Consider the following 17,971-nt stretch of genomic DNA (forward strand, 5'->3'; position numbering starts at 1 on the left):
AATGGCTATATTTTAATTACATCATATTTACAAATAATGCTAATGGCCTCATGTTAATGAGTTATGCTAATGGGTACATGCTAAAAAGTGATGCTAACGGCTAAATAATAACTGCTTCATGCTAAAAAATCTTGGTAATGGCAATATTTTAACGACTTCCTATTTACAAATTATGCTAATGGCCTCATGTTAATGAGTTATGCTAATGGGCACATGCTAAAAAGTGATGCTAACGGCTAAATAATAACTGCTTCATGCTAAAAAATCTTGGTAATGGCAATATTTTAACGACTTCATATTTACAAATTATGCTAATGGACTCATGTTAATGAGTTATGCTAATGGGCACATGCTAAAAAGTTATGCTAACGGCTAAATGCTAACTTCTTCATGCTAAAACAATTTTGTTAATGGCTATATTTTAACGACTTCATATTTACAAATTATGCTAATGGACTCATGTTGATGAGTTATGTTAACGGATAAATCCTATAAAGTGATGCTTACGGCTAAATGCTAACTTCTTCATGCTGAAAAACGACTCAGCAAATAGAATGTGCTCAATGCATTCCGGATGGGCCAATTCAAATAGAATGGCTCATTCCTTTTGAACATGTACATTTAAAAATGTTTAATGTGTAATAATAGTGTTAATACTATGTTATTACCATGAATGTGTTTTTTAGACCTCCACAAGGCATATCCTTGTTGCTAACGGTTGTGGGCCTATCTCAAATGAACTTGCGGAGTCCCCGCACAGAATCAAGTAAAAAATGACAGAAACATCTCTGAGTTAAAAACTTTATGCTAACTCATAATGCTAACAACTGGGGTTATATATACATGCCGGGATCATCTTCCAGATTAATCACAACTCTTACAATTGCCGCGGGAATTGTCTAGTTGTTACTTAAAATTGTTTAAGTGACAAACTGAATGTATCATGTTCCTTTAAATATGTTATTTTAATTTGAATGGATTAATTTATTTTGGAAACAACCCTAGCACTTACTGTAGTCTTAATTCCACGAGCTATATAGTCTAGTACACCTTATTTATGAAAAATATATCACAAAAGACTTTAGGGTGCGCCTTATATTGCAGAAAATACGGTACCTACAATAAGCGAAGTGGTTGGCCAATGGTTTAAGAATTTTTGGGGGTTAATTTAATATCATCCCTGTACACTTTCAGGCTCCCTGAAAAGTATCTGGAAGAGAACTTCTGCAGAAACCCAGACGGAGACCCGAAGCCATGGTGCTTCACGACCAACCCCCAAAAGAGATGGGAATTTTGTTCCATTCCTCGCTGCAGTAAGCTAAAGAGTTTGCAGACTCATTTTTAGAGAACAAGCTTTTGTAAGACATTTTGTCTTCTCCAGCGTCGGAAATGTCAACCGTGGCCCCGGAGACCACCTGCGCCACCGGGGACGGCAGTGCTTACAGGGGAAGCATCGCAGTGACGGAGTCTGGGAAGACGTGTCAGAGCTGGTCTGCCCAAGAGCCTCATAAGCACAACCGCTCGCCTGAAAACTACCCCTGCAAGTGAGTCCTCGGAACAAACGTATTTTGAAACTTTTTGAGATATGTTAATGTGCTAAATCCAATGGGTGGAGCTTTCCCTGGTGGGTGTGTTATGCATTTGGTGGGACCTTTTGGACAAGGGTCAACCGATTATCAGGCGGGACAAATTTGAAGGATATCGGTATCGGCATATTTTTTCAGCGCGTCGTTTACTGGCACAATCCCGGGCTACTACCAAGCCCTTTCTCTCCCTTCCTTGCCTTCTGTTTCTGACACTACCCACCCCGGGCCTTCTGATTGGAGGAGCAACCGGGGGTGGGGCCACTCGAGCAGGAAGCAGTCCCCACTACGCACTGTGCGCAGACTGGAGCGAGAGTTAGGGCTGTGGCGAATATTTTCATATTCGCATTTACTGTCTTTTTTTTCTCCCTGCTCTTTGTGACCAACCTTGACTGAAATGTCTAGGAAGTGTCCTCAATGTGCAGACAAAATCTGTGTTGTCTCACTCCAATTCACGCTATTGCGAACTCAGATTTGCTTCTCGGTACTTCGCTTCCGATCGTAGTCTGTACAATCTGTTTATTAAGTAATATTGACCCTTGTGTCTATATAAGTTAAGACATATTAGTGTGAACATCACCAACACTGGAGGCAACTCTATGTAGCTAAACGCTATAATAATCGACCACGACTAGTAGTTCACAAGTAGGCTTTATATAGAGTACTATAGTAGCCTTGTTGTAATGCATGTTTATTGTACACAGTTGTAGGGATTTTCTGTCTTGAAATGAATTATTCTTTACTGCAGTAAACGAATTTGCCTCTAGGTGTTGCTGGTGCTCTACCATAAATCTTTTTTTCTGTGAGGGATGCTAGAATTTCCTACACTGATAATATTATGTAATTATTGGAGTTCTTTGAGTTCTGAAATGAATGACTAATCCTAAGAAAATGGAATCAATGAACCAGGCCAATTTAAATGGCGCGCACACAATTTATTAACACAGTGAATCAATGATAGAAAAAAAAGGAGAGGAGGGGCGGAGATTATGGGAGTTTTCGACCGCTGGCAGTCTGGAAGTTACTAGCACAAAGTTTTGCGCTATAATGCATGTTGATTTAGGGATATTCCATTGTACAGAAAAAAACGCTAATTACCAAGAACAAGCAAACATGGTGTTGAATTTGAAACCGTCCTCTTACTTGTTGTTGCGGAGAGATTTGGTTTAGTACTCTGGTTGGTCGCAACGTGTGGCCCACGTGCTGAACTCAAAGCCGCAGTGTAGGCTTGCACTACCCCCGGGAACGGTGCATTTGCACTGATCGCTGCTTGGCTCTGTGGCTAGGACCTTGACTCAGCCTCTTGGCTAAGAGCAAGTGTCTCGGCCCCTTGGCATTGTAGGGTATTATGATTAGACCGATGACGGATAATGGATAATTGATAAAGAATACAGAACAATAAACCTTACAAAATCCCTCCCCCCCTGCACGGCCACATAAAGCACCCGCCATGCGGGGCAGTAGACAAGAGAGCGAACCATCGATCAGTTCTTTTTTTATATGGACCAGAGACGCTTGACCAGATCATGCCTCTATGAGCGTGGTCTTATATATCTGATCATACCTCCATGGGCGTGGTGTTAGATATCTGACACTCACAGTATCGGGTCATTGAAGTAGCTAAATTTGTCAGAAAGCCAAAGAAGTGAGAAATTTGCGTAATGTACATGAGAATGCCCCCCAATCGACATAATTAAGAACATGATTTTATCAATACATAGCCTTGGATGTTTTGATTACATTAAAAAATCTTCATGTTATCAGATGTCATTATGGCACATGGTGAATTGGTACGTTCGGGAACTGTCCAAAAGGGGTTACACTCGTTCCATCCATTCCAACGTTCTGAGTTACTTGGAAGTCAATTTTGTGCTTATTTGCTCTACATAGTTGTTCACTAATCTCTGTGACTAAGGCACCATTGTGGTGAGACCTTGGTTTTATTGGATTTCCTTGTGTAAACTAATGTTTGAATTGAATTGAAACTCTGTGACTCACCTATCTACTGTTTGTGTTGTGTGGCTTTGGGAGACCAAAGAGGAATACCACATTTATTAGTAATGTGAAAGGGGAAGATTAGACATTAGTCAGTAGTGTTGAAAGTCTACTTTTTACAGTAAAAGATTTCAGAAAATGAAATGAAGACTTCCCAAAGCGCTTTACAATGTGCTTCACATTTCCCAATAGCGGCCTTGCAGCCATGTAAGGCCCTGGCCTGCTTATTGGGGGCTTATTCAGTGTCTTACCCAAGGACACTTCGACATGTAACACGGAGGAGCCGGGATTTCGAACTGCGATCTCTTGATCCCAAGACGAGCGCTCTACCTCCTGAGCTACTGCCGCGATTTACTGTACATGCACTGTACGAGCACTATTAGTGTTCTGTTTGAATTCATTACAAATACAGTGGAACCTCGGTTCTCGACCATAATCCGTTCCAGAACCCTGTTCGAAAACCGATTTGTTCAATCACCGAAATCGTTTTTCCCATTAAATGTAATGTAAATCGTTTTAATCCGTTCCAACACCATGAATGTTTACCATAAACGTAAACGTGAAGCTAATCGTGCGTTAGCGTAATCTTTCGTACCGAAATGAACGTGTAAAAATGAAAAAAAAGGATAAAGAAAAGAATTATAAATAGGATTTCTTACCTTTGTGGTGGACGGTGGGGAGAGAAAAATCCTCAAAAGTTTTTCAACCTCTTCCAAAACTTGCGGCAGTTGCTTGCTTATAGCGCTAACTTCCTTAGCCGCATCACTTGATTTCACAGCCTCCTTATTCTTTACTATCGTACTGATAGTAGATTTAGCAAGATCTGAAATTCGTACACCTCTTTCATATTTAGCTATTATGTCTTTCTTAAAGGCAATAGTTGGACGAACAACATTTCCTTTTTCACCTGTAGCAACGTTGCTCCTTGCAACGACCTTCCTCGGAGGCATAATTAGGGGCTAAAACACCCGTACGCTGCTCAGCATCGCACCCTAGCGTACCGGCGTTCGAACTCCGATTTTTGGACCGAACAGCGAAGCAAGAATTTCTCAATTTTTGGTCGAACACCGATTCGTCCGAACTGAGAGGCGTTTGAAAACCGAGGTTCCACTGTATTCTTTTGTTTCTTTTTGCATTGTTAAAAAAAATCCTACTCCAACTTTTAAGCTTTTACAGCAGATGAGCATCGGCTCAGAATATCAGTTATCGGCCTCCCCTCAGTACTAAAAATCAGAATCTGCTATCAAAAACCCGTATGGGTCAATCCTTACCTTTTTATACATTATTTACCTCATAATACAATGTCATTGCAATTGTGGACCCGAACAATATGAAACAAAAACATTATATATATATACCACAGCCACATCCCCCTAGTGGGAGGAGGCTAGAGTCATTTCTGACACTTTTTGGGAGATTGATTCAGAGGAGGGGATTCCCAGCCCCCTTGCTCAACCCAACTGAGGTGTTGGGATTCATTAGGTGACAAAACCCCCTAATGCTGAACGCCAAGCAGGGAGGCAACGGGTACCAATGGTTAAGTCTTAGGTATAGCTCGGCCGAGGCTTGAACCACAACCTCCCAGTCTCGGGGCGGGCGCCATACCCCCAAGGCCACCGAGCTGGGGGTATGATGAAACGAAAACCTAGACGACACAAATTAGCAGACATACTGGTATTTTTCCAGGAACATCAATTCCTTAGGAACTGAATTTGCTGCTTGGGTCAACTGTATCACCGAACTGAATTTGGTTTTCCGTTTACATGACAGAGGTCTGGACAACAACTTCTGCCGGAATCCCGCCAACGAGAGGAAACCGTGGTGCTACACCACGGACCCCGAAACCCGCTGGGAGTACTGCAGAGTGCCCACCTGCGGGGATGGACCGGGACCAGGTTCTTGACAGTAGACTACTTCACACAGGAAATGGTCCAAGTGTCTTTTATCTCACGTCAAGATTATTCACATGACTATTGCAGACGAACCAGTCATTCCCACGGAGGATGAAGACTGCTATGAAGGTGATGGCACTAGTTATCGAGGGGTGACCTCTAAGACCATCAGCGGTAAAAAATGCCAGGCCTGGTCTTCTATGAGTCCACACAAGCATTCAAAGACTCCACTGCAGTACCCCACAGCGTAAGGAAGCAATGCCTTGAGTGTTATGAAATGATCTGCATTTGAAATGAAATGATCTGCATTTATATAGCGCTTTTCAAGTCAGTGGCTTCCCAAAGCGCTTTACATTGTGCTTCACATTTCCCAATAGCGGCCTTGTATTGCAGCCATGTAAGACGCTAACCTTATTGGGGGTGTTGGGGATTCAGTGTCTTACCCAAGGACACTTCGGCATGTAACACGGACAAGCCGGGATTTGAACTGGGATCCCTTAATCCTCAAACGATCGCTCTACCTCCTGAGCTACTGCCGCCCCAAGTGTTTGTCTCTCAGATTGAATTAAGTTCCTTCCGGATACCAAAAATGGTGCTTTCAATGAGCTTGAAATTTTGTAAGGGTTCAATATTTTTTAAATCAGATTCGGAACGATCATGACCGATAGGGTCATTCATCCCTTTCGTTTACATTTGGACAACCTACTTTCAGTCACATTAGAACAGCCAGGGTTGGGTAGGGTTACTTTAACTGGATTACTTTCAATGACTTTTGGATTACTCCAATACCAAATATGCTAATAAAAGACAAAAGAAACTAAATATGAATAAAATGACTCCATTTTGTGCAGGCTTGGTGAGTAACGGAATACATGGAACAGCAAAAATGATGTTGGCAAGCTGTTTGGATCTATTATCATTTTGTTTCTGTCGCATTTGATGTGAGTTTTGCCGGAGATCAAAGAGATCAAAGCCAGGAGAGAGAGCTTACCACGTCTTGTGAGGCATGTCAAGTCAAGTCAAGTCATCTTTATTTGTATAGCCCTAAATCACGAAGAGTCTCAAAGGGCTTCACAGATTATTACACTATATTACACAGACTATTTTCAGCCGACGAGACGAAGAGGTTATTCATATGCTATGGAGTAGAAGTGAGTTTTAAGTTTAGATTTAAACATTTCCACTGAGGTTGCAGATCGGATCTCGGGGGGAAGAGCATTCCACAGCACCGGTGCCCGGATGGAGAACGCTCTCGAACCAGCAGAACACTTCTTTGCTCTTGGGATCACCAGAAGACCGGCACTCTCAGATCGTAGGCTTCGGACCGGGACGTAGGGGCAAATCAGATCTGAAAGATAAGAGGGAGCAAGTCCATGTATGATTTTGTACAATACTGTCAATGTTTAGTTTCTTTTGTCTTTTATTAGAATATTTGGTATTGGAGTCATCCAAAAGTAATTGAAAGTAATCAAGTTAAAGTAACCCTACCCAACCCTGAGAACAGCCCACCATCTTGCAAAGTCAGTGAAACTGGCGGTTAGAATGCTAGTTAAGTAGGGGTTGACAGCAGAGTTGGGTAGGGTTAATTTAACTGGATTACTTTCAATGACTGTTGGATGACTCCAATACCAAATATGCTAATAAAAGACAAAAGAAACTAAATATGAATCAAATGATGACTCACAACTCTGCTGGCTTTGATCTCCGGCAAAACGAACATAAAGTGCGACAGAAACAAAATGAAAATAAATCCAAACAGCTTGCCAACATCATTTTTGCCGTTCCTTGTATTCTGTTACTCCCCAAGCCAGCACAAAATGTACTCATTTGATTCATATTTAGTTTCTATTGTCTTTTATTAGCATATTTGGTATTGGAGTCATCCAAAAGTAATTGAAAGTAATCCAGTTAAAGTAACCCTACCCAACCCTGGTTGACAGATAATGAAGGAGATTAGCACAGTATGCTAGATTAGCACCATTAAGTGGGACGCACCTGAAAGTGTTCTCTAATTTTAATCAGTGCATTTTTTGGCAAAATCTACTTTTTGTGTTGAAATGTGTTGTAGTAGCATGGTATGGAGACAACAAAATGTCCTTTAACTGTTGAGCAGTGAAGATGGCATTTTTAAATAATTATTCAATTGTTTGTATATTGTTGATCTCCAATGTATGTTTCTACTGTTGAAGGATGGTAGTCTTCCTGTTCTTTTCTATTGTTTATTTATAGAATTTGGAGTGATGATGTGGGTAAGATCAGAGGCTGGAGATCAACTTTTTCTCAGGTTTTAATTGCAGAATATTCTGGACACAATTGTGATACAGTATATGCAAAGGCTATAATCTGACAGAAGTAACATCGAATCAAGCTTTTTATACTTTTTCTGAGACGTTGCCGTAGTGACACAGGGTAAAATCAAACGTTCTACAGTTTTGGGTTTTTCTATTTTTGCACAACATACGCACTGTTGTCATGCTGTCTATTGAAATCCCTTTATGAATGTAGAAGTTAGACATCCTGTGGCAGTTTGCACGGTTAGCAGGTCATCTTGTTGCAGTTTGTCAGGTTAGTTGAACATCTTTTTTGTCAAGGTGCCTCAGTTTCCAGAAAAATATCTAAGCAGTTAAAGGTTGAGACACTTCTTGTATAGTAGGCTTCACTACCCTCACAAACTACCGTAAATTCCAGACTATAGAGCGCACCTGATTATAAGCCGCACCCATCACATTTTAAGAGGAAAACCGATTTTGTACTTACACAAGCTGCACCTGTATATAAGCCGCATGCGCCCACATAACACTAACACAAAATTAACCCAGACCAGACTTTAAGTCTCGCGATGGTAACTGAATATCCTTCATTGAAGTACACAGTCCAAAAATCACAGCCGGCAAAATGAACGGCAAATGATACCGGTACTTAAGGTTTGATGCAGACCTGCAGAGTCCGGGTCCCGTTGAAAGTAATCCAAAGAAAAAAGTGTATATTTCCAAAGGTAAGTGCGGGAAAAATATATATCCACTATTGTCCGCGGTGTCCACAAACACTCACCTTTACCGGTCCCCACTTCCCGTCAGCCCGCGTTTGTTACGCCCCTTCTTTTTAATTCGCCCGTCCAAAACATATCAGAAAAAGTGTCCAAAATAAATACAAATAAATACATTACAAAAATATACAGTTGCAAATACATATTATACATGGTTACACATATTTACAAAGAAAGACGATACACCTAGAGCTTTCAAAGCTTTAATAATAATAATATATCTTTTATCCGGGCAGTAAATGCTAGCAACACGCTCGCAACACAGTAAAAAGGTCTGTTAAAAAAACATACCGTACTTGTAGAAATCACGGTAAACCGTCCTCATCTTCCTCCTTAGAACTGAAGCCATCAAAGTCGTCTTCCTCAGTGTCGGAAAGAAACTTTGTCGTATAGATGTCGCCTGACGCTCCCATCCACTCCTGATTCTGTGCCCTCCTCACTGTCACGCAGCAGACCGGCTTTTCGGAACCCGTCGGTTATGGTGGATTTTTGTCTGCTGCCCCACGCTGTCAGGATCCACTGGCAGACTTGCGAAAAAGTTGCCTTTCGTATGCGGCCAGTTTCAGTGAAGTTGCAGTATTCCTCGGCACATATATTCCACCGGTCTAAATCTTACCTTTTGTACTCGTGCGCCGCTGGCGGCCGTTAGAAAAATGACATAAATTGGCTGCATCACTGAATAAGCCGCAGGGTTGAAAGTTTTGGGGAAAAGCAGCGGCTTATAGTCCGAAATTTACGGTATGTAGGGGTGGGGGGAATTTAAGTTTTCGCTATCCTGTTTCCGTTTGGGACACTTAAGCAGATCAAAGTTAAAGAAACCGCTCTAAATTCAAACTCCAATACACCGAAATTGTTTGCCTTCTGCAATGTTACCTGCAGAAGACAACTAGACAAAATCAAGATTATTTGCCAGTTGCGTTGCGCTAAAACATAAACCTCACAGACGTGTTGGAGTGACAGTATTTTGCTGCTCCGCCGACCACAACTCAGGAACCAGAAACCCAGCAGCTTAGTTAGAAAGTCTGTAAGCCCCGACCCTAGAGCTGAATGGAATAACAAAATCCCAGGGTTTTTTCTTAGAGATACGGTAAGAAGTGTGGTTATCCAGGAGGAACTTGCAGTAGTGCCTCTTCTGAAGGAGCCAGTTGAGGTGGCTCAGGCATCTGATTCAGATCCCTCCTGGGCGCTTCCATGGTTAGGTGTTCCAAGAATGTCCCTGAGAACAACCCAATACATGCTGGAAAATCGATGTCTCTCAGCTAGTCTTTCAATTCCATCAGATGAGCTGGATGAAGTGGTTGGGGATATGGAGGCTTGGCTTTCCTGTTAAGGCTCCTGCCCCATGACTATATCCATCCGGTAAAGAGGGCAATGAAAGGATGGATGGATAATTCTGATCAGCTCCAAAGACATTGCCCTCTGTATTTGTTCCTGACATTGTATGGTCTAACAGGGATCTCAGGAGGAACCTGTGCAGGAACCCTGACGGAGACAGAGCTCCATGGTGCTACACAACTGACCCCAGGGTCCGCTGGGAATTCTGCAATTTGGAAAAATGTTCCAACCGTCCCGATGAAAGTACGCCCACTACCGAACCCACCACACCAGAAAAACCATCCCCAGAGGAGCCTGCCAAAAAAGGTATATTCCTTCATTAGTATCGATCGCTTCACTTTTGTGATTGACTTTGTTCAAATCCAGACTGCAAGGTTGGAAATGGCGCTACCTACCGGGGCTCGACTTCTATTACCATTATGGGCGTGACTTGCCAAGCTTGGGGTTCTCAGACGCCCCACCAACATAACAGTTTCACACCCAACACACACCCTGATAAGGGCCTGGATGGCAACGTGAGTTGAGTCTTCAGTCTGTTCTATTTTGGCCTCCAGTGGGTACAAACCAGACTTTAGCAACCTTAAATCGACACTTCTCATTTTGTGTTCAAACGCCAATAAATGTTATCTGGTTTTCAGAGCTGCAGAAACCCCGACAACGACGTGAACGGACCCTGGTGCTACACCACAGACCGCGCCAAGAAATGGGATTACTGTCAGATCCCTGACTGCAGTAAGTAAACCTTTACAGACTCAGAACATGAGTTCATTCTGTTTCAGGCAGTGCTGTAACTTCTTCTTTGTAGCGAGCATGACTTGTGGGACACCAGTCACCAAGCCGAAGCGCTGCTACGGTCGCATTGTGGGCGGCTGTGTGGCCAAAGCGCATTCGTGGCCTTGGCAGATCAGCCTAAGGACCAGGTCAGTCTTCGTAGAGTAGACTGACATTGATGCTCAAGAGGAAAACATTAAGGTTTTTTTTAACAATAGTGGGAACATATTCTTAGCATCTGGTGCCACGTCAAAGTAACCAATCAATCCTTTTTAAAGCCTTAAAGGAACAGGGTGTAATATCTTGTCAATTAGTGGTTCAAAAAAAACTTTAATTCAGTGTGTGCAAACCTGGTAAAAGACTACAGTACACATTTGGCATCTGTAATAGCAAACAAAGGCTTCAGTACCAAATATTAACATTCATTTTCTCAGGTGTTCAAATGCTTATTTGCAACTGTATCACACAAATGAATCGTTAAAAAAATCATGCATTGAGATTTCTAGATTTTTCTTTTTAGTTTATCTCTCACAGTGGACATACATGGACCTATGATGGAAATTTCAGACCCCTTTATGATTTCTAAGTGAGAGCAGTAGCAAAATAGCAGGGTGTTCAAATACTTCTTTTCTTCACTGAATGTTTAAAAATAAATTGTCAAGAGCCCGTCGGGGTGGTGCAAAAACACAGACTAGAACAATAAACCGTGGTCCCCAACTGGGGAAGGGTTCTGTACACATAAAGTACCTTGTACGCCAAAGGCAACAATAGTAATCCAGAAGGCAGGCTAGAGTTTGGTACACTGGAAGAACAAAAAGCTGAGACAAAAGTGCTTGGGGTGTAAATAGTAAGACAATAAACTAGCACAGAGCCAAGGAGACGTTTGAATAGATGAAACCCATAGTGTTGCTTTCGGTGGTTACCAGTAGCAGGAGAAGCCTTCTGATCTAAATCAGATACTGCATCTTCATTATCTGGTCACTGTTGGTTTTTTGGTGTAAAGCGTCATCCCGCTCATCAAAAATCTTACACATCATATATAGTGCAAAAAAAGCACAAAGTATGTGTAGCAGTAAGATGGTTGGTTGGTTGGAAGTGCTTAAATTCGGCTACGAACAAGGTGTACAAATCCTGAGTCAATGGGTTTGTGTTTCGCATGACTAAAGCTATACAGAACAAATACATTGGAAAGAATACAGTATAATCCGGATTAGAGAGCGTACCTGATTATAAGCCGCACTCAATTTAAGCGAATTGCCACTTTTGTACTTACACAAGCCGCACCTCTGTACTAGCCGCATGCGCACGCATTCAAACTTGTGACACAATTTCAAGATGAAACCAGACCAAGCTGTAAGTTATTATATTATATAAGTTCCACGATTGTAACTAAATACATAGTAGACAATCTTAGAACCACATTCGGCATCATGAACAGAAAATTATACCTGTAATTAACGTATGATGCAGACTTGTAAAGTCCGGGTCCTGTTGAAAGTAATCCAAGGAAACAAAATGTATATTTCCAAAGTTAAGGGTGGAAAAAATATATATCCACTATTGTCCGCTGCGACAACAGACAGATCTACCGGTAACTCAGCTTTACCCCACTTCCCATCAGCCCGCGTTTGCTCCGCCCTTTCTTTTTGATTCGCTCGTAGAACACATAACAGAATAAATCTCTAAAATAAATTCATTACAAAAATATACAGTTGCAAACACATATTATACATGGTTACACATATTTACGAAGAAAGACGGTACACCGAGAGAGTTTTCAAAGCTTTAATAATAATAATATAACTTTCATCCCAACACGCTAGTAGAATCACGCTCGCAATGTATCAAACGCATCTGTCAGAAGAAAGCATCCCGTAATTGTGAAATTCACGGTAGATCGTCCTCAACTTCCTGAACGTACCTTTCTTTTACAGACAGTGTATGCGTAAACTCAGAGGTTGCAGTCTTCCTCGGCGCACAATTCCACCGGTCTAAATTTTACCTTTTGTACTCTAGCGCCGCTGCTGGCCGTTAGAAAAATGACATAAATTGGCTGCTTCACTGAATAAGCCGCAGGGCTGAACATTTGGGAAAAAAGTAGCGGCTTATAGTTCAGAATTTACGGTACTTATCATAAATTTCCCTCTGTCCGAAGTTGTGGCTAGCAAAGATATGTACGGAACACTAGATAGCTTATAGTCCGGAATTTACGGTAAGTTATTTTATGACTAGAAGACGTGGCATACACCTGTCGGGGTCCTTCTTTGAAACTCAAAAGTAAAACAGTTGGACAGATACCAGGGGTTTTCAATGGGTGGTGATTCTTGGCATAAAATAAACGCGTGACCCGGTTCCCCGTCTTATTTCTTCTTCCAGTTCAGGAATCCACTTCTGTGGGGGAACCCTCATCCATCCCCAGTGGGTGCTGACGGCCGCCCACTGTTTGGAGAGGTCATAAATTTTCACCGTCTCCTCGCGGACGGCAATGGGTCGACGCTAACGTTGGCGTTTTGCAGGTCCAGGCGTCCTTCGGCCTACATGGTCATTCTGGGCTCGCACAGGGAGAGAAGTCTGGAGGCCTCGGCACAGCAGAGGGGCCTGGAAAAGTTGGTGCTGGGACCCAACGGGGCCGACATCGCGTTGCTCAAATTGGAAAGGTGACACTAGCGCGACATAATGGATTGGGATAGGGATGGGTCTTTCGGCAACGAAAAGGCTTTAGGGGCCGGCTCTTTGAAGTGAATCGCGAGAGCCGGCTCCCCTTAGAAATTCATTCTAGTTTCTCTCCCTCTTCTTCTTGCTGTCTCTCTCTATATTTCCCTTCTGTCTCTTTTTTTCTCTCCACATCTGTCTCACTCACGTTCACGCTCTTTCTTTCTGTAACTTTCTCTCACATTCTCACTCTTTTATGTCTCTCACTCTCCCTATCTTGCTTTCTCTCTATTTCTCTCCCCCTTTCTCTTGCTCTCCCCACTGTATTTCTCTCCTTTCTCTCTCCGTGTCTGTCTCTCATTTTCCCGCTATTTCTTTCTGTATCTTTCTCTCACGTTCTCACTATTTTATCTCTCTAACTCCCCTTATCTTTTTCTTTCTCTATTTCTCTCCCTCTCTCTCACTTTCACGGTCTCTTTCTTTCTTTCTGTATTCTATTTCTCACATTCGCTTATCTCTCTTAATCCCTCTTTCTTTCTCTCCCTTTATTTCACTTTCTATGTCTTTCTTTTTCTCTCTCACCCTCTCTTTGGCTCTCTTCTTTCGGTCTCTCTCTCTTTCTCTGTTTACTTTTGCTCTCCCTCCCTGTATGTTTGTTTTTCTCCCACTTTCTCAATTTCTTACTTTCCCTCTCTCAATCTTTTTTTCTCTATCACGCTCTTTTTCTGTCTTTTTCTCCTTCTCCCTCTTCATCTCACTTTCCTTTCTTTCTTTCCCTTTGACTTTTTTCTTCTTTTGATCTTTACTTTTTCGCGCTTATCTTTTCTCTGTTTTTCACTTTCTTAAACTCTTTCTATTTATTTTTATCTCGCCCCTTTAAATTTCTTCTTTCTCTTTATCAATTTTTTGCTCTCTCTTTTTTCATCTATTTCTACCTTGAATGTTTCTTTCTCTCTCTTTATCTCACCTGATTCATCTTTCTTTCTATCTGTCTCTTTTATTCTCTTTCAATATCTCTCTCACTGCCTCATTCTCGTCTTTTCTGTCTCAATTTCTCACACTCCCCTTTCTCTTTTATCTAGCCTTTTAGCTCACTCCTCTTTTTATCTTTCTCTCACGTTCTTGCTCACTTTCTCTTTCTCTCTCTCTCTTCATATATATCTTTCTTTTCTGTATCTCTCTTTCTACCTATCCCTGTTTCTCTCTCATGAAGGCGATCGTGACTGGTCAATATAAGTGTGGTCATCTCTGTTGTCTACTACAATTTGAATGTTTAAATTCCTTAAAATTTCACTCTTTATTAATATGTATTAACTGGGCACATCATGTTCGATTATTAGCGGGGAGATCTCATTAAAACCAAAACAATCTGAAGAGGCTGTTCGGGGAGAAAGACCCGGTTCTTTAAAAAGAGCCAGAATTCTCGTTACTAATTTGTGACTTTTCCATTTCAGGCCTGCGGTGATTAACGATAAAGTCCTGCCTGCCTGTTTGCCGCAGAAGGATTACGTGGTTCCTAGTGGAACCGAATGTTATGTGACTGGATGGGGAGAAACTCAAGGTACACGCGTCCTCTCATAGATTTACTGAAAGAAAAAACACTAAAACGACTGATTTCCTCTGTCACCCCGCGTCTTTGAAACAATTACTTCCAACGGGACCCGGACTTTACAAGTCTGCATCATACGTTAATTACGGGTATCGTCTTTATAATGTTAATGACATCAGTCAAGCTAATATAATTAGAAAAGACTGCAAGAATTTCCAGCCATCTATAGAGGGAGAATTCCAGAAAAACAGTCCAAAGAAGCCATGTTTGTAAACACCGGAAGTTGAAATTTAGGGTCATATCCATTACCGTAAATTCCAGACTACAAGTAGCTCCTTTTTTGCTACGGCTTTAAATAAGGTGTGAGTTACACTTTTTTGTTGTTGTTGTGGCGGCACAGAGGAAAACAGCGAGCTGCTCTTTTCCACAATGTATGTGCTCTAAATGCAAAACATCGCTGTGATGTCTGAAAACAACTACGAAGCCCTTCTAGAGGAGAAATTAGTCGATTTTGCCAACATTATTCATGTAATACAGATATATCTATCTATCTACCCTGGTCATATCCCTCGAGAGGGGTGACGAGCAGCAAGACAAACACAAAAACAAAGAAAAAAAGTAGCAAAAAACGACCCAGGTTGGTCATGCTTTCATCCCTCCAGATGAAACGGGACAGAAGAAAGCGGCCATGTCCCTTGGGTCAGGGTGACGCAACACACTCTTCTGTTCAACAGCAGGGCCCGACAGCTTTTGCTGGTTTACCCCTGCCGCATCATACAGGTGCCCTGTATTCATACCGGAGCCATATCCCCCTATCGGGAGGTGGCTAGAGTCACATTTTTGACTCTTTCTTGGAGATTGATAGAGGAGGGGATTCCCAGCCCCCTCCCTCAACCCTACTAATGTGTTGCAACAGCTCTTTGGGAGACATTAGGAGACCAAACCCTCGAATTCCAACCCCTAATGCCAAGGGAAGCAACGGGTACCAATGTTGTAAGTTGTAAGAACCAGCAACCTCCCAGTCTCGGAGCAGGCGCCCGACCCCCAAGCCCACTGAGCTGGTAATACATAAAAGGAGCAAAAAAGAAGCTTCAAGAGTACCTGATTGTAAATTTTCAATTTTCTCACCATATCAAATGAAAGCAATTTGGTCCGGTTTTACTGCATTTTCATACTTCCAGTAGCATTTTAGAATGAATTTCCTTACTTCAAAGTCAAGTCTATAGAAAAAAAGAATAAATAATTTAGTTATCAGATGCTTGAATGTGTATAGTTTTTGGTGCACCCTGTATAGGGGATCATAGTTTACGAAACGCAGTCTTCATTCAAGTTTCCTTTAAGCGCAGTAGTAAATACACGTGCGTCTTTGTAATCGCCATCTTGAACGGTCTGACAGTCCAAAAACCAGTGACGTAAAAAGCAGAGCTAAAAAACGGTTCCGGTTGCAAAACATAAAATTAAGTTTGAGCTCCGTAGCCCTGGAATTCACGGTATTTGCTCCTGAATTTTCATCCATTTCTGATTTTTGTTTTGTTTCATGGCTGCCGCGGTTACAAGGAACTGGGGGCGAGGGTGTTCTGAAGGAAACTGGTTTCCCGGTCATCGAGAACAAGATCTGCAACCGTCCGTCGTACCTCAACGGGCGAGTGAAGGATCATGAAATGTGCGCCGGTAACATCGACGGTGGTACTGACAGTTGCCAGGTAAGCTAAAATCTATTTACTGTTCAAAGTCCTTTAGAAAAGTCTTAAAAGTAGGGTTGCAACGATTACCGTATTTTCCGCACTGTAAGGCGCACCTAAAAGCCTTTATTTTTTTTCAAAAGCTGACCATGCGCCTTATAATACAGTGCGCCTTATATATGGATCAATATTAAGTCGCAAAGTCTTGCAACTAATGCAGCAGCCGCCGACTAGATTTTCCCCCGAACGCCAAGTAGTCCGCGGTGTATGCTGGGATTTATTTAAACTTTCTTAAATTAATTGAAAAAAAAGTTACCCGCATGCAAATAATTTGCTAAATGAGCGAGTTATTTTCAGTGCACATACATTGCCTTAACGGGACTGTTGACCCGACCAAAATGGCCGCCACGTAGGCACGCTAGTTAGCGGGTTGCTACAGTTGTGTACAGCGCGCCGACATATCTAGTGTTCCGTACATATCTTTGCTAGCACAACTTCGGACAGAGGGAAATTTAATGATAAGTACCGTAAATTCCGGACTATAAGCCTCTACTTTTTTCCCAAATGTTCAGCCCTGCGGCTTATTCAGTGAAGCGGCCAATTTATGGAATTTTTCTGACAGCCACCAGCGGCGCAGGAGTATAAAAGGTAAAATTAAGACCAGTAGAATATGTGCGCCAAGAAAGACTCCAACCTCTAAGTTTAAGCACTCATTGTCTGTAAAATTAAGGTGCGTTCCAATAATGAGGAAGACGCCCTTGATGGCGATAGTCATGAGGAGGAAGTTGGGGATGATCTTCCGTGAATTTCAGAATTACGGAATGCTTTTTTTAACAGGCATGTTTGATTCATTGCAAGCGTGATCCTACTAGCGTGTTGGTACCTTTCAAAGGCACGGTTTGGGATGAAAGTTATATTATTATGATCAAAGCTTTGAAAACTCGTGAATATGTGTAACCATGTATAATATGTATTTGCAACTGTATATTTTTGTAATGTATTTATTTTAGAGATTTATTATGTTATGTGTTCTACGGACGAATCAAAAATAAGGGGCGGAGCAAACGCGGGCTGATGGGAATTGGGGTAAAGCTGAGTTACCAATAGATCTGTCTGTTGTCGCAGCAGACAATAGTGGATATATATTTTTCCCACCCTTAACTTTGGAAATATACATTTTGTTTCCTTGGATTACTTCCAACGGGACCCGGACTTTACAAGTCTGCATCATACGTTAATTACGGGTATCATTTTCCATTCATGATGACAACTGTGGTTTTAGAATTCCGTACTGTCTATATTGTTACAATTGTAGAACTTACAACTTGTTCTGGGTTAAACCTGTGGTTGTGTCACAAGTATTAATGCGGGCGCACGCGGCTTATACATGTGTGCGGCTCCTGTAAGTACAAAAGTGGCAAATCACTCAAAAAGTGGTGGGTACGGCTTATAATCAGGTGCGCTCT

The 17,971-nt window shown here is 41.9% G+C and overlaps 1 protein-coding gene across 2 annotated transcripts in view; it reads left to right on the forward strand.

Moving 5' to 3' along the window:
• Positions 1-17,971, forward strand: part of plg (plasminogen) — a 39,877-nt gene that overhangs the window by 21,509 nt on the left and 397 nt on the right. For both annotated transcript variants that reach the window (XM_088324747.1, XM_088324746.1), the window contains exons 7-18: positions 1,195-1,313; positions 1,382-1,544; positions 5,349-5,473; positions 5,558-5,717; positions 9,970-10,157; positions 10,218-10,366; positions 10,490-10,583; positions 10,657-10,771; positions 12,999-13,073; positions 13,139-13,279; positions 14,729-14,835; positions 16,381-16,526. In XM_088324747.1, coding sequence (XP_088180873.1) covers positions 1,195-1,313; positions 1,382-1,544; positions 5,349-5,473; positions 5,558-5,717; positions 9,970-10,157; positions 10,218-10,366; positions 10,490-10,583; positions 10,657-10,771; positions 12,999-13,073; positions 13,139-13,279; positions 14,729-14,835; positions 16,381-16,526 — 1,582 coding nt within the window. The remainder of the gene's footprint in view (positions 1-1,194; positions 1,314-1,381; positions 1,545-5,348; positions 5,474-5,557; positions 5,718-9,969; positions 10,158-10,217; positions 10,367-10,489; positions 10,584-10,656; positions 10,772-12,998; positions 13,074-13,138; positions 13,280-14,728; positions 14,836-16,380; positions 16,527-17,971) is intronic.

This window comes from Urocampus carinirostris, chromosome 20, assembly GCF_059441175.1.
Source record: "Urocampus carinirostris isolate Australia breed hairy pipefish chromosome 20, RoL_Ucar_1.0, whole genome shotgun sequence".
In the NCBI taxonomy this organism is placed as follows: Eukaryota; Metazoa; Chordata; class Actinopteri; order Syngnathiformes; family Syngnathidae; genus Urocampus; species Urocampus carinirostris.